This window comes from Python bivittatus, unplaced genomic scaffold (assembly GCF_059951505.1).
Source record: "Python bivittatus isolate LINGU-HERP-01145 unplaced genomic scaffold, Pbiv_v1 ctg000050_np1212, whole genome shotgun sequence".
In the NCBI taxonomy this organism is placed as follows: Eukaryota; Metazoa; Chordata; class Lepidosauria; order Squamata; family Pythonidae; genus Python; species Python bivittatus.
The window spans coordinates 6,481,769-6,497,613 of NW_028277033.1; the positions used below are offsets into that span (position 1 = coordinate 6,481,769).

The 15,845-nt window shown below is 36.9% G+C and overlaps 1 protein-coding gene across 1 annotated transcript; it reads left to right on the top strand.

The window, feature by feature from the left end:
* The first annotated feature begins 1,099 nt into the window (after window positions 1-1,099).
* LOC103057469 (pulmonary surfactant-associated protein D-like) lies at window positions 1,100-7,596 on the top strand. The gene is made up of 4 exons (XM_088129256.1): window positions 1,100-1,259; window positions 2,803-2,878; window positions 4,857-4,945; window positions 7,223-7,596. The coding sequence occupies exons 1-4, from the start codon at window positions 1,100-1,102 to the stop codon at window positions 7,594-7,596; spliced, it is 699 nt and encodes a 232-aa protein (XP_087985382.1).
* Window positions 7,597-15,845: the final 8,249 nt, after the last annotated feature.

A 15,845-nucleotide genomic window follows, 5' to 3' on the forward strand; every position in this document is an offset into this window, starting at 1 on the left:
CATACAGGCTACTGATTATTTCCAGATATGTTTAGAACTAATAGTAGCTTATTCGACTGAGCAATCAAAATGCTTGTCATTATTTACAGAAGACCACAAAAGGGTAAGCCTCATTTCTATGTGCTATTTCAATACCTTTATGCACATTTTCACATGTATTCTCTTATGCATAGTGTGACTTAATTCTTTGTATACTTTTATAGTAATAAAGGCTAGGATTAAGATAGGTACTTTCTGATTCCATCAGCTTTTGGTCATTTTTTATATTTATCTCCCATCTTTCTCCAAGATGCTCAAGGCATCATTCCTTGTACATTAGGTTGAAATGAGAGAGAGTGATTGCCTCATCATCACCCAATATGGTCCATGGGTGATGGAAACATGAACCTGGTCTCCCCAGTTCTAGTCCAACACCAATTTTGCTATACTAATTGAAGCACCAATGCAGATTATAAATATCTATTTATCTATCTATCTACAAATAATTTATGCTGTATTTTCCTTCTCTGAATCCTATCTTGTAAAGACTACAAGTGACACAGAGAAGCTGAGCTGATTCTGCTGAAGGATCTCCTTTATTCGACTCATGATAGTGATGAGACTTTCTGTTTGTCGTTTACCACTGATTATTACTACGTAAGAAGGACATTTTGACTCCTGCAATAGTCTTTTAATCACCTACTTGTTATTTTGTAATGTTCCTGGTTCTCCTTGTTCTCACCTTTCAAGGGGGCATCTGGCCATGTTGGCAGTTCAAATCTGCTTTGATTTTCTATTGAGGTACCTTTAATACTTTTCATCTCCCAGTTCCTTAAAATCAAATACTACTGATTAGAATTGGATTTAACTGGGAGGGGGATTCTAGAAGGGTGGAGAATATATGTAGCTCAGGGTTGAATTATTGGGTCTTTGGTGGGACCTGAATTTCTTTCTCTTTCTGCATGCACTAATAATGTTAGTAATGAAATGTCTGCAGTTACCCAATAAGGATTCCACAATAAAAACTTCAGGTACTGGTCCCGTATCTAGCATCTGACAACCCATGTAAGATAATTTGCTTTATATTATTTTTTGCCTCCTTAGGTTATCCATCCAGACCATGCTGACATTCCTAATACTTCCTCAGTTGGCCTTGGGGGTATCGCTTCAAAGAACCTCCAGATCAGCTACTGTTCCTCAGGGATGGGTCCCAAATGCCTGCACATTAATTATATGTGCATCTGACAAAGGGGACCCCAGAAGAGAAATGGGCATTCCAGGTATCTAAATCTCCACAAGAAGAGTGTGCTGCTTTTTTTTATGCATGGAGCTAGGGTGCAGACGTTCTGCATGTTCTGCGTGTTCTGCGTGTTCTGAGCCAAGCAGCCAGGACCATCGAAGCTCCCTTATACTGATGAAAGGTTCCACAGATATGAAGGAACAGGGGAAGAAAAATCCAGAATTATATTAAGACAATACATGTATTAAGGCAAGGATAACAAAAATATATATGAGGTTTTGAGTTTTCATGAGTTTTTTATGAATGAAAGAAAGGGGGGGGGGTATGCTATGTGTTTTACCCAGAAAGTCTAGTTTATAATCTTAAGAATGGAGTAGTGTGTGTGTATATGAGTGTGCGTATGTGTGTGTATGTGAAAGATAGAGAGAGAAAGAGAGATGTTCCTATCAAATACATGTGATGTTAGGGTACATCAAAGTCTCTCCCAAAGCTTAGCATGGAATAAAACATGCAACTAAATGTTGGTCTTCTGTCCATGGAAATATTTTCCCTTTTTAAAATTTGTTTTATTGTATTGTTATAAGACATAAGTAATATATTATATCATTTGGGTACAGTGGTATTTATGCAGTATTGACTAGAATTATTAACGCTCTAATGTTTAGATAACTTAGACCTTTAAAGATAAAGCAAAAGAAGAAGTTTATATCCATATTAACTTTTTCTGAAATTTTGATAAGGTTGTCTAAATTTTACCTCCATGGAAATATTACCAGGTCTGGACTACAAGTATCCAGATAACCATTAGATGGTACAAAGAAGTATATTTTCTGTGTGTGTGTCATCTTTGCTGCCATGTAATACTAATCCAGATTTTTGCAGCTCATATCTGGTTGCCTTAGGAAATATAGAATCTAACTACTGAACTGGAACCCGGTTTCATTCTCTCACGAGATGCACCAATTGCTTGTTAAATGGAAAACAGAAAAAAAAAAAAAACCCTCAGTAGTTTTTATATTACGCATTTTAAGACGCATTGAGTAAAAAAAGTAAACAACTGCTGATAGAACAGTCAATATTTTAGAGTAATACCTTATTAAAGAAAGGCAGGTTATGTAAACATTATTTCTCAGATACACAATTTTGAAAAATGTATTTTCTCAAATAAATAGAAAATTCAGGTCACTATAACAAGACTCAATAATCTGAATGTGTGTGGAGAAGCCACATACTAGATCTGGAGCAAAGCATAATTCAGTAATGCTTACTAATGCACATAGATGTTTGTTAGAAGCCATAATTCTGTCCCATATCTATTCACATCAGATGCACCATTTTGTACTTTGCATGATGACAGTGTGACACGCATAGTGTCGCTGGCCCCACTCACCTAACCAGTAGAATAGAAGACTTAGCCAGACTTTGGAAGCAAAATCTGAGTAGTAACAAAATCACAACCTTGATTTAAAAAGTTTGAAGTGTTGCTGCTACGTAAGGAACCACGGCTGATAAAGGCACTGTAGGAGTGGAAAGTATTTATTGGGTCATTAAACCGATTTGTCTTTCTCTTATAAAATTGCCAGGAACTCAAGATCTTTCAGGTCCAGCAGAACCTCTGGCTATTTCTGCACCAAACAGAGATACAGGGGGGACAGGAACAAGAGGAGAGATTCATTTTCCAGGCAAGAAAATTACTATGACTAAAAATACAGTGACTCTACCCCCACCCTCCAAAAAAATCCCCCATAAGCCTGGGACAAGCTGGAGTTCAAAAGAGAAAAAAAGTAAGGGAAGGGGGGGAAACTATTTATGATGTGAATACCAACAGGACATAGAAGGCAATTTATTATACTACACTTTTTAGTTACACAAAATGCTTTTTAATATTACACTTATTTATCTTCAAAACATTCTAGTGGGATAGGCTAGGACAAGAACTAGGGATCTGCTTATTTATTTATTTATTTATTTATTTACTTTAGTGAGAATTTTTGTTACATTGAGCCATAATCCTGCTCAAACCAAATCATAAGATACTAGATTCCCACACTCTTTGGCCAGGTTTGTTTTAGTCATTGCTTGCTGAATAAATCATAACTGACCTTCATTTATCCATCAATCAAACCATAAGCAATGGTTGCTGAAGCACATCAGTTGGGCTCAAACACCCATGCTAAGCTGTGTTGCATGAGTTCAGCCACTGAGCTTTGTAAACTGTGGTCTACAGCTCAGCATTATATGTAAACTCTGCCATATAATGACTCGTATGACTTATTCAACAAACTCTGCCTCAGTGTGCGGTGTGAACTTTACAGCTACCAGTTTCACTCTTCCGGGTCCTTGTATTTGTACAAGGTCAAAGCAAACGAAATTTGATATCACTGTGGTGAGTACACGTACAGATGAGTGCAGCTTTCCGGGCCACATTACAGAACTGGTTTGCCATTGACCTCTGTCAGGTTATTTGCTTGTTTAAAAACTTCTGATCTAGTTTACAGGCCTGGGGTTCCTTGAAGAATCAGTTTGACAGCCTCACTTCAGCTCTGACAGAAAAGCAACATTGCAGAAAGTTCATTTTTTGCCAGTTAATACTCTTAGCTGTTTTCCTCCACTGGGCTCTGATGTATCTTCTGCTCCTCAGAGAAAATCAACTGGGCCTCTTATTCCTCTATTGTTAGACCATCCCTCACAGAAACATTCCACAAAACTTCTTCCTTGGCTCACAGCTGGCATCTTTATCAGATCTGTCATTTCTTAAAGTTATGCATGTTTATACAAGGTTGCTTTAATTCCTTTCCAAACAAGGAGGCAGTTAATTTACCTGTCATCCACTGAGTTAATAAACTTGCTTCTCAGTCAAACATAGTTGTGGTCCAGCCAGAAAGAAGAAGAAATTTGGAACTCACTGTATTCTGCAGGTAAAACTTGTCCAACCAGCTTTCTATCAATAGCTAAGCTGAGATCTGAACAAAACATTGGAAAACAGGATACCTATTGTTTGGGCTGGTGATCTTCCTTCTGTCTTATTAAGAAAGTTACTCTGCTTCTTGTTCAACCAATAAATACACTGTGTGTGTTCAGTAGAAATATTCATAAGGGAAAAACAGTATTAGGAATCAAGGGATGTGATGCACATCACCACTTTAAATATGCATATAAGAAACATCTAAGCTATTGAACTCCCAAATTAAGGACATATAAGCCCTGATATTTCTCTTTATGTCATTAATTGGTATCTTCTGCATGAATCTTGGAGATCAGCTTTTTGGTGAATATCTACACTAGAGATTGCAGAAGAAATTATAGTTATGAAGGACATGTTTCCAAAAATAGAATACTTACCATTTTTCATATATTCCTAAAAGTGAAATTACTTTTAATTTAATTTTAATCATGTTTCCTGCTTCAGAATATATGAGATGACCCTTATGGTTTCTTTAAAAGAAGAAAAGATAGGACAAATCCAATCATTAGGTGCCTGGAGTAACAGCATTAGGAATTAGAGCCAGGTTACTGAGAACCTTTGACTATATGAAAATGTTCTCCGAGGTCATGCTTATTACAAATAACATTTTTTTTGAAGAACCACTAATTGAATTTGATGTCAATTGGGAAATCTAATGCAATTACATTCCCATTCAGAACTTGAACTTCTTAAAGCAGAAATGAGAGAACTTCAGAAACAGATGGAAGTTTTCAAAGCTACCTTCACCAAAACTCAAAAAGGTAAGAAATTTGGAAGAAGGGGTTAGTCTCTTCCAATGTGGGTAAGCTATTTAATCTTTAGTATAGCTCTCGGTTTACTGCTGTGGATATCTCATTCTAACATCACAAATAAAAACAGCATTATGATTCAATGGATTTTAGAAATTAGGGCATAATCCTTCTCTTATGGGCCAAAAAAAGAGAAAGATTTTGAAGAAATCACTTTTCATACTGCTAGTCAAATATGCAAATGTTTAAATGTCTTTTTGCAAAGGCAACTTGGGAATTATGTTCATTCAGTCAGTGCATTTAATTCCAGATATCCATTAGTGAAAGCACAGGTTTTTTCCCCTAAATTAAATTGGTGGCATGTTATCTCTTCTTCTGCAAAATGGTTATCCCACGAGTCTGAAAATAATTGCCTACCTTAGAAGAACCTTCCTCTTGTGTCGCTCTAGGAGTTATTGTACTGAAAATGTCTGCTATTCTTCTACGCAAAAAGAGAACAAAGGAAGAACATCCAGTTCTACCAAGACATTGCTCAGCCTACTGTCATCATATGAGGAGGATACCACATAAAAGCAAAGTTTCCTTTAGTCAACTCTCAGGGATATTCATGGATGTAGGCATTTAAGGTTTTGGGGTGGGGGGTGAGGGTTGAGCAGGATACAGAACTGGTTTACTATTGTCCTCTTCTGGGATGTTCTTTCAACTTCTCAATCAAGCCTACAACCCTAGATTTCCCAGTTGGTTCCCCATCCAAATATGAACTAGAGCCAGCCCTATGTAGCTTTCCAGGGAGCTCTGGGACACAAAGAGTGGCTCTAACAGGTATTCTCTTCTGTGGGTTCCTCATATATTTGCTAGAGTTTGCAGCACTATTGCCTGAATCTGATTTTTCTCATAGGATGCCAAGATTGTGGGTTACCAGGCAATTGTTGTGTCACTAGCACACTTCTAACATTATACAATAAATGAGTGATAAAATTCCCGTGAGAATTTAGAGAGCTTCTTCACAGGTTAATGCAGGGAGCAAAATGCTAGCGCTCTAGTCACTCCCACCCTGCCATTTGTTCAAACAGATAAACAGAGGTCCAAGATCCAGTGTTTTTTCCAGTAAAACATATCTGAATAGGGACAATTCGACTTAAGGGGATAGCCTTGCTGCTGCTAGCAAAAATTGTGACAAGAGATCAGAATATTTTCAGGAGCAGCCAACACTCCTTGTGAGTGGAGCAATGATGTGATGACATCACATAAGGAGGCAGGACTGGAATTTTATGTTTTTGGGTGTGTTTTTGGTTTGTATTTGCTTTTGGGGGGGGGGGTGTTTTGTTTTATTTGGTACTTTCATTACCCTTCAGGTTACATGGGATTTTGGCAAGAAATTCCTCCTCTATTTTTCAGGGTCTGCCCCTGAATTTTAACTACAGGATTTAGGAAGACTTAAGTACATTTTGACAATGAAACCAATGACCCAGAGAAGTGATTGTCTCACTTTTATTGGATATGTTCAACGAGAGGCCAATCATCTGTCTTGGATGCTTCAATCTGGATTCCTGAACTGAGCAGGGGACCCGCTCTGTGATTCTCAGTCTGGGGTTAGTGTAGCAAAAAAGAGTTAAAAGCCACATGTAGCTTCCTGGTTGCTTATTCATCTTTTATATGTTTCCCTTTTTTTAATTAAGTGTTTTTAAAAGGTCTATAAACCAAGACGGATGAAAGACATATAAAAAGAATAAAAGAGAAAGATGCAGTTAGCAAAATACAAATAAGTAAATACAGGGATGGGGATGTCATGGAGATTATAGTTTTCAATATTTCATCAGTTACTTATAAAGTTACGAAATGTATTAGCTCACTTTTTAAAGAAAAAAATTAAAAAGCGCTCTTAAGCTTTAAAGAATACCTAGCTGACACAGTATAAATCACTAACTAGAGTTATAGGGTATAATAAATTAGATCAGCACTAGAATCTTCTTTCTCTTAATTTGAAATATAGTCTCTAAAGATAGAACAACCCATCTTTGGATATGGTACAGATCAATGTATTAAGTGATAGTCCACGAATGGCTTCCAGTTAGAACTGAATTCAGCATCAGATTTGCCTTTGGATACAAAGTTATTTTGGACATTGAAGCATATGCCCATCCCTTGATTCTCCCAAGCATGTTTTATATTTCACTGAAAAACCTTCCCTTCCACTAAACTGCCATAGATGTTGTCAAGGTACATTGGCATCTTTCAGCATAAGCAAAACATGGCATTTGAAAGCTTTGCAATTCTCTTTCCTCCTAGTTCTCCTTATTCCCAATGGAGTGATTGTTGGTGAGAAAATTTTCAAAACAGATGGCAGTAGGGGTGATTTCCATGCCGCCAATGCCAGCTGCACACGCATAGGCGGCAACCTTGCCTTGCCGAGGGATGCGGCAGAGAACAGTGCCCTCCAACAAATAGTAGCATGGCATAACAGACGGGCAGTCCTGGGAATCAGTTACACGACAACTCAACACACGTTTGTGGATCTGAATGGCCATTCCGTAGGATTTTTCAGCTGGGCTCCGGGAGAACCAAATAACGTTGGTTACGAAAAGTGTGTGGAAATGCATCCAGATGGCAAATGGCATGACAGAATTTGTGAGCTCGACTGGTTAATCATCTGTGAATTTTAACATCTGACAGATGTTTTGGTCTGAGGGAACAAAGGGAATTCCACAACAGAGTTAAAAAAGAAAGCTTACTCTGTGTATCACAGATAGACTCTAACATACGGCAAGTAATTTCTAACCTGTTAGCTTTCCCTTCCTCCTTTGACTTCACCCTTGTCATTCCAATGCCTTCTTCCAGCTTCTCTGTCAAGCCAATCACCCTGGAACTCTTCGGCAGTCATCCACTGAAGTACCAACCAGACTTCATGCTGCTTAGCTTTTAGACAATCCATCATCCTATAGATTTTGCTTCCTCCCAAGGCTTCTCCAGCTTAGCCTAGATAGCCAAACTTGCATAGAAAAGTAGGAACTTATCAGATGTAAATAAATCCATTTCCCACCAGCATTTGTTGCTTGAGGTTCTATTTTTTATTTATAATGAGAGGAAGTTCAATATACATGGTCCTACAACAGTCTTGCCACATTTCCCTGAAATCCTTGGACAATTATGCAAAGGATTCCTCAGAGTCCTGGTGGGGCTAGAATTCAATGATGGAAAGTGTGTTTTGCACTGAAGGATCCAAATTTGAATTTAAAATTTGTTATTGCAGAAATTCATAAATCGAAAAGGCTGATTAGGTGGTTTATCACTCCTTTCTCTATTGAAACTCCCTATAATCCATTTTGTTGTGAGCCACACAGCCCAAGAGATGAGAGGTAAAAAATGATAAATCCTAGCTAGCTTGCTAAAGGAAGTTTGGCCTGGTAGGTTGACCAAAAGTTTCATTAAATATTGGGCTACTTGACTGGAATTGAAATATTTTGGTAAAGTATTTATGAATATATGTTTGTGAGTATTTAGGAACATAGTGTCACTTCCAAAGTAGCAGTAGTCTCAAGACAGTTATACCACTGAAGATCCATGGGCCTAGCTAGCCAGTACCAACCATCATTCTCACCCTCACCCTCATCACCTGTTTTCACTTTCACTCTCAAATTAAATTTGTTGTTCCATTCATTGCCATACCCTACAAAAATATATGACAAAAAAAATATTCTAAGCTAAATCCTGGCACCAGAAAAGGCACCAGAAAATGAAAAGAGAGGGAATGCAATTCCTGTAGTGGAAATCAGTCATTTCTCTCTCAGCAGAGCATCTTGGTTTATTAAAGGGCCTGGTCTGATCTCTGTTATGTCCTTTCTGGCACAACACTAACACAACACAGATTGAATGGCATAAGACTGAGGTACGCACTAAAGCTGTCAGCTGTGGTCTAGCACGTATTTCTGAGCAATCAGCAGCTCTGGAGTAGACAGAGAAGACCCTCCTCTGGGGCTGCTGCAGACCAATGCCCTACTGAGCTCTGCCCATTAGAAGTGAGACTCTGCTCTTCACCCCCTTGAGGTACACAGACCTTTCTTTTACATTGCAGAGTAGCATGACTATCACACTTGGCATTCCTGTGACAACCTGAGTGGTCAAAGCATGTTAGCAAGGCGATGGAACAATCTGCTGTTGCTAAGGGGTCTACTTCAACCTCAGCATTGCTTATGATTGCCTGATGTTCTGTATATGTATCCGGGCTGGTGGCAGCATAACTGCACCGATGATGATGATGATGATGATGATGATGATGATGATGATGATTTAAATTTATTGGCCACCTGACTCCAGTGGACTCTGTGTAGCTGTGTGAAGCTTTTATTAGGAGATGGCATTGGAAGGTGAATCAGTGAATTGGATGGCTTTGAGTAGAATTAGCCTTTTGGGGGAGCTTTTGTGCATGGGCATATCTCCCTTCCCCATTGTTTTTTCCATCAGGAAATTGAATCAATCTGATTCAGAGCTCTCAGACATCTAATGAGCAGCTCATGTCAAATCAACAGGTTGATTCAGTTCAGGATTCCAGGGGACTCCCTACGAATTGCATTTGAGAATGACTCTTAGGCAAGTCATCTTTAAACTCTTTGTACTTTTGCCAACTTGCATTCTCACAATTCTATGCAATATTGATCCGAGTGCAAATTCTAAATGGCCATGGACTTTGGGAAGAATACTCAGATGTTCTATGGTTCTATTCCAGTGATGCTCAAGAATACTCAATTGTATTGCTTTATTGAATAGAGTATCTATTCCAATGGTACTCAAGGCTACTCCATTGTTCTATGTTGTATTCCAATGATACACAAGAATACTCAGGTGTTCTATAGTTCTGTTCCAATCACACACATACGTGGACACACACATGCACATGCTTTGATTCTATGGAGAGTAGCATTTCAAAGCCCTTTGGTATTCTCTTCATTTCAGACTTGACTGCATATACTATATACATGCATGAGTAAGATCTAAGATCTGGCTGTATGAATGCTAAAATAAAGTTGGGGGCAAAATGTTTAGTACCAATGGAAAGGAAGTTGATTTTGAAACAATCGTTCTATCAGAAAATATGGTTTCATTACATCTCCCATGAATGAAGAAAAGAATGAATCTATTTTGAATATTTTGAAACAGAAAAATCAATATGCTTACATATTGATATGTAGATTATCAATACATAGCGATGAAGCACGAGTCTTGTAGAGGGCACTTCCACTATTTGGAAGAGTCATGTGTGAATTATGCAAACTCGTGTAAAAATGAGCTGAATGGAACGGGTTCAGAAACTTGAGGGAGATGTAAACAGACAGAACCTGGAATGATATCAAGTATAACCAGAACATTCTTCCTGTCTGTGAACATTAAAGATATTCCTCCAGTGTCTATACTTAAAGTTCCTATCTCTTTAACTGTCATGACTTTTTCAAGGAATTTTAGTACACTTCCCAATACTGTTCCCACTGTCTGATCTGTTAATAAAATTCATTTCTCCTTTCCCAACACTAAAAAGGGGAATGAAATAAATTATTTACACTACCACACCTTAATTATCTATATTTTCCCCCCTTTTCTGTTCTTTGGTATGCCAAAAAAGTCTCTGTGGTTCCTCTGAGAGTCAATCCACTTTTCCCCTTGCAAGTATGAGTGCGATCAGCATGCATTTTAATGTTTTACTGATGTTAAGCATGGAGATTCAGTGGTGGTTATGGTGATATAGGTGCATAATACATGCATGCATACATTTTAGGGTGACAGCGCCCAATGTTGGGAAGTGAGGTGAGGCAAGAGTTCCTTCCTGCAAAGAAGGAAACTGACCACCCACAAGTATAGATTGCAAAAAAAAAAAAAAAAGTTTTACTTTGGTTTCAACTTCACCATGGTGAGCCAGAAATAAACTTACATGAAGCTCTCTAACACAACCAGTGTCAAGAGAATATAAATCCCTAGAGTTTATTTCAGTCTGATGCAGATTGTCAAAAGTGCCTCTAGTCTCATGCAGTGTTAATGAGGCATCTTTGAGAAATCTCTGATGTGCCCTCAAAAAACCCAAACCAGAAGGTTTTGCAGAAGCTGGATCCGGGTGGGCCTTGTAGGAAAAAAAAAACGCGTATGAGTTGTTTATATTTCTCATCTATTGTATAAAAGGGATTTTTCATATAGTATAAGAAAGTGATTTTACAACTTTCATTAAGCTGCTAGAATTGATAAAATAAGAATTGCCAAGTTATTGATTAAAAGTCTACATCATTAAACATGAATTTGTGATAACTAGAAGTACTGTATACTACCCTAATACCAAACTGGTAACTTTTCTTTAAAAAGTCTAAAGACATCCCAAACTTCCAAAACTACATAAATATAATGGTAGCATGCAAAGATTTAGGAAGATCTATCTACCTACCTACCTACCTACCTACCTACCTACCTACCTACCTACCTAAATCTTTGCATACAACCATTATATATTATGTAGTTATGGAATATTAAATGTTAATTTATTAATTTTTTAAAAAGGAAGATAAAAACGAATACAAATGAATATAAAGTAAGAAGAAGAAAAGAAAAAGAAAGAAAGAGAAAGACAAAAGTGCAAGAAAGGGAAAAAAGTAAAAAAAATGGAAAAGAAAGAAAAAAAGATACAAAGAAGGAGCTTCCAATCTTGTTTACAGCGGTTATAAGTACAGTTCTAAACTCACCTCTTACACTTTGGTTACAACATAACTCTTCCTATAATCTATCCCGTCTAACTGTCAAAACCATAAATCATAAGTTCATTTTTTTTCGGTCCATAAGGGGATTCCAGTCAGCAATAAATGTAGATATTGTCTTTTCAATTTAGCCATCTCAGCAAGTTCCATCTTTTTCACCACCCATTCCTCCATTGTGGGTACTGCCAGATCTTTCCATCTTTATGCATACAGTAATCTTGCTTCAGTCATCATGTACAAAAACAAAGTTCCATGACTTTTTTCCAACTGTTTGTCCATCAGTCCCAAAAGAAAAACCTCTGGTCTCAATTGTATATTAATCTTTAAAATCCTCTGAATCAGTGTATGAATTTGAACCAGAATTTTCTAACTTTTTTACACATTCACCAAACAGGGTAAAATGTCCTTTCATGTTGTTCACATTTCCAACATAAATTGGAAGTGTCTTTATACATTTTTAGTTATTCCAAGAGTTTCTATGAAATATTTTAACACTGGATGTGACAAGTGCAGCCTGGGAATTGCAAGTGGACCACCAGAATCTGTTTTGTGGACTCAGAGCCTCCTCAAATTTTTAACCACTTTTTCCATTTTGGATAATTGGGGAGGGTTAAAAGCCATGTATATCTTTAAGGCACCCATTGCAATACTGTAATCCTGATCAATCAACCAATCAATTCCAAATACTTATGGAAGTCAGCCCTATGCAAATTGTAATGGCCTATTGGAATGACCTTGGGAGACAGGGTGGAGAGATGCTGCCTAGGGAACTGTCAGATAAGAGGCAGCATAGCCCGCAGCTGGATAGTGGGTGAGGCAAGAAGCTCAGAAGGGACCCTCCCTAATTTCTAGGACTGTAAAGGAGTTGGGGGAGAGAATTGTACTTTCAGACTTGCAAGGTTCTGTTGATTTGATTTATTGTAAAGATGTAGCTGTACAATAAAGTAGAATTAGCTCATCTGTTCATGTTTACTAACTGGTTTGCCCCATGAGGCCAACACAAATTGATCTGAACTGGCAAAAAAAGTTGTTTTCAATAAATAAACTGGGTGAATGTTTAAACTAAGACACTCCATGTATGCCAGTAAATAGAATACTGTATAAAGATTAGTTTTCAACTCCATTATCTTGATCAAGAGCAGAGATAAAATAAAACATAGATTTGCACGTGTTTTCCTCTTGTGTTTTTCTTGCTGTTGAAAAGAGAAGAGAATCTACTCCTCCTGGGTCAATCTTCATCTCTTTCCAAGGTGAATGAACTGCTTTAGCTGATCAAGGAACCATATTGCACTCTGGTAAGCAACATTGATTTAATGTTTGCGTAAGTGGAAACTCAAACTCTGCTTTCTAAATGTTTACAGCAGATCATTTGCCATTCTGCTTCTATCCCCTTCTCCTAAGAAGGATCAATGTGGTTTTATAGCAGGAAGGCAGGTGTCAAATTTAACTGGACGAGTGTTGAACATAATAAATACAATAAATAAAAACAGACTGAAAGCAGGTCTAATAGCTTTGGACATATTTAAGGCCTTTGATTGTGTGGAATGGCCAGCTCTAAAAATAATAATAGGAACTTGTGGATTTGGGGAAAGATTTCAACGACTGATAAATCAATTATACTGACGAAATATTGCAACAGTTGTGGTGAATGATGGAAGGACAGATCAAATTTCATTAGCCCAAGGTACAGGGCAAGGTTGTCCCCTTTCCCTGATCCGATTTACTTTAGTTATAGAAATTCTAGCCAATGTCATTAGAGAGGATGAAAGCATTAAAGGGATTGGGAACAAAAGGAAAATTAAAGTAAGCTTGTTTGCAGATGATACTTTATTAACTATTGAAAACCCCTGGGAGTCATTGGAGGGAATAGAAGGACACTTGAGAGAATTTGGGGAAATGACAGGGCTGGAAATAAATTGGCCCAAATCAGAAATGATGCTATTTAATTACAGCAAGAGGAGAGACCAATGGTTTATGAGTAATAAAAAAATAAATATTAAGTTAAAGAATTCAATAAAATATTTAGGAATAAATATAACAAGAGAGCTAGATAATTTAGAAATGGAAAATGTTTATAAATTAAAGCAAGAGATTAAAAAGAAGTTGGAAGATTATAGGAAAATTAAATTATCATGGTTTGGCAGAATAGCAATGATTAAAATGAAGATTTTATCTAGAATCAATTTTTTATTTAGAATGTTACCAATTAAGGTATCAGAGATAGAGATGAAGAGTTGGCAAACCATGATGAATATTTTTTGTAATGGGGACAAGAAAGCAAGAGTGAATAAAAATAGATGGTATAAGTCTCAAAAAGTTGGAGGACTAGGGTTTCCGAATTCAAGACTTTACTATATAGCTAATCAAATTAGATATATTATAGATGGTATGGTAGGACAAGGAGAGTTGAACTGGTTAGAGATGGAAATGCAAGAAGTGGAATGGAAATTGGAAAATGTATTCTTTAATAAACTAACTAAGAAATGACTGGACGGGGTTGAGAACCCCTTTTTAAAAATTATTTTAAGGATTTGGGCAAAATATAAAGAGAAATTAATGCCAGCTGTTTCCCCATTGACCCTAGTGGTGATGATGGAAAAATTCCCTGCAAATTTAAAGAAGGAATTGGAAAAGGAATTAAGGGAGAAGAAAATATTTCGAATAAAGGATTGGGTGAAAAAAATGAATAGTAAAGATAGAATAAGAGAGGTGTTAAGGGGAAGAAAGATATCGTGGCTTAACTGAATACAATTAGAGAAGTGGATTAGGGAGTGGATAAATGAAAATAAAGAATGTGGAGGTTACACAAGATTTGAAAAGATGATTTTAGAAAGAGAAGACAAAGAAGACAATATAGTTCTTAAAGGTGAAAAAAGTGAAATTTATAAGATATTATTAGAAATTGAAGATCAGCAAGATTATCTCAAATCAGTATCGGACTATGATTTAATACAACACATAAGTAATCAGAGTTGGGGTAAGATATGGGATATGCGTATTTTAAAAACTAAGTCGGTAAGGATAAAGGAAAATTATTTTAAATTGATCTGGAGATGGTATCTGACACCCGTAAGACTAAACCAGATAAATAGGAAATATTAAGTAACATGTTAGAGGGGATGTCAGGAGTCAGGTACTTACCTCCATACAGTATGCGCTGGAGTTGTAAACAGGTACAGAAATTCTGGCAACAGGTATTTAAAGAGATAAATGAAATAACTGGGATAAATTTGGAAGTATGTCCAGATGTAGCATTGTTATCAATATATGATAAGGTTAGATGCACTTAAGCTACTAAAGATTTAATTACAAATTTAATGACGGCGGCAAGATTAATGATAGCTAGAAAATGGAAAACACAATGTGATTATAGAATAGAGGAATGGTATAAAGAAGTGTGGGATATTGCAATCAATGATAAGTTAACAGGTAATATTAAAGTTAGAAGAGGTTACAAAGTTGAAATGACTTTGCAGAGATATGGAATATATTTATAGAATTTGTCTTAATGAAAGGGAAAGAATGTACACCTACACAAGAATTATTATATTTTTGGAAAGAGGAATGATCAAGTAAAATACTGGTCCTGGGGGTGGTGTGCATGTTTAATGTTTCATTTTATAATTGTAATTACTAAATTTATATGTAAAAGTAATAGAAATTGGGAGGACATAAGAGGCAGGAGAGCTGGCTTTCAGCCACAAGATATGGTTCTAATGTGTGAGAAATCAAACAGCTACATTTTGAATCAAGGCTCTCCACCATGATTGGACTGCTCCAAAATCACTCCCTTTCAAGCTGCCTTTTCTTTCTCTTAATTCCTGACAGAATATTATTCAAACTTTCCAGGCACTTAGTTTGTTCCTATGCCTTGCACAATGAAGATCAGGCATGCTTCCAACAGGACCAGATGGGGAGTAACCTTTTAACTACTTCTTCTTCTTCTTCTTCTTCTTCTTCTTCTTCTTCTTCTTCTTCTTCTTCTTCTTCTTCTTCTTCTTCTTCTTCTTCTTCTTCTTCTTCTTCTTCTTCTTCTTCTTCTTCTTCTTCTTTCACCTCTTGGCAGTTACAGTTCTTGTGGCCAGTGATAGGACTTCGCAAGGTCATGTAAGTGAGCCAAAGTGTCGTTATTGGGAGGTTTGGGTTGGAGCAATTATGGAGCAAAATTTGCATCTGCTTTTCTC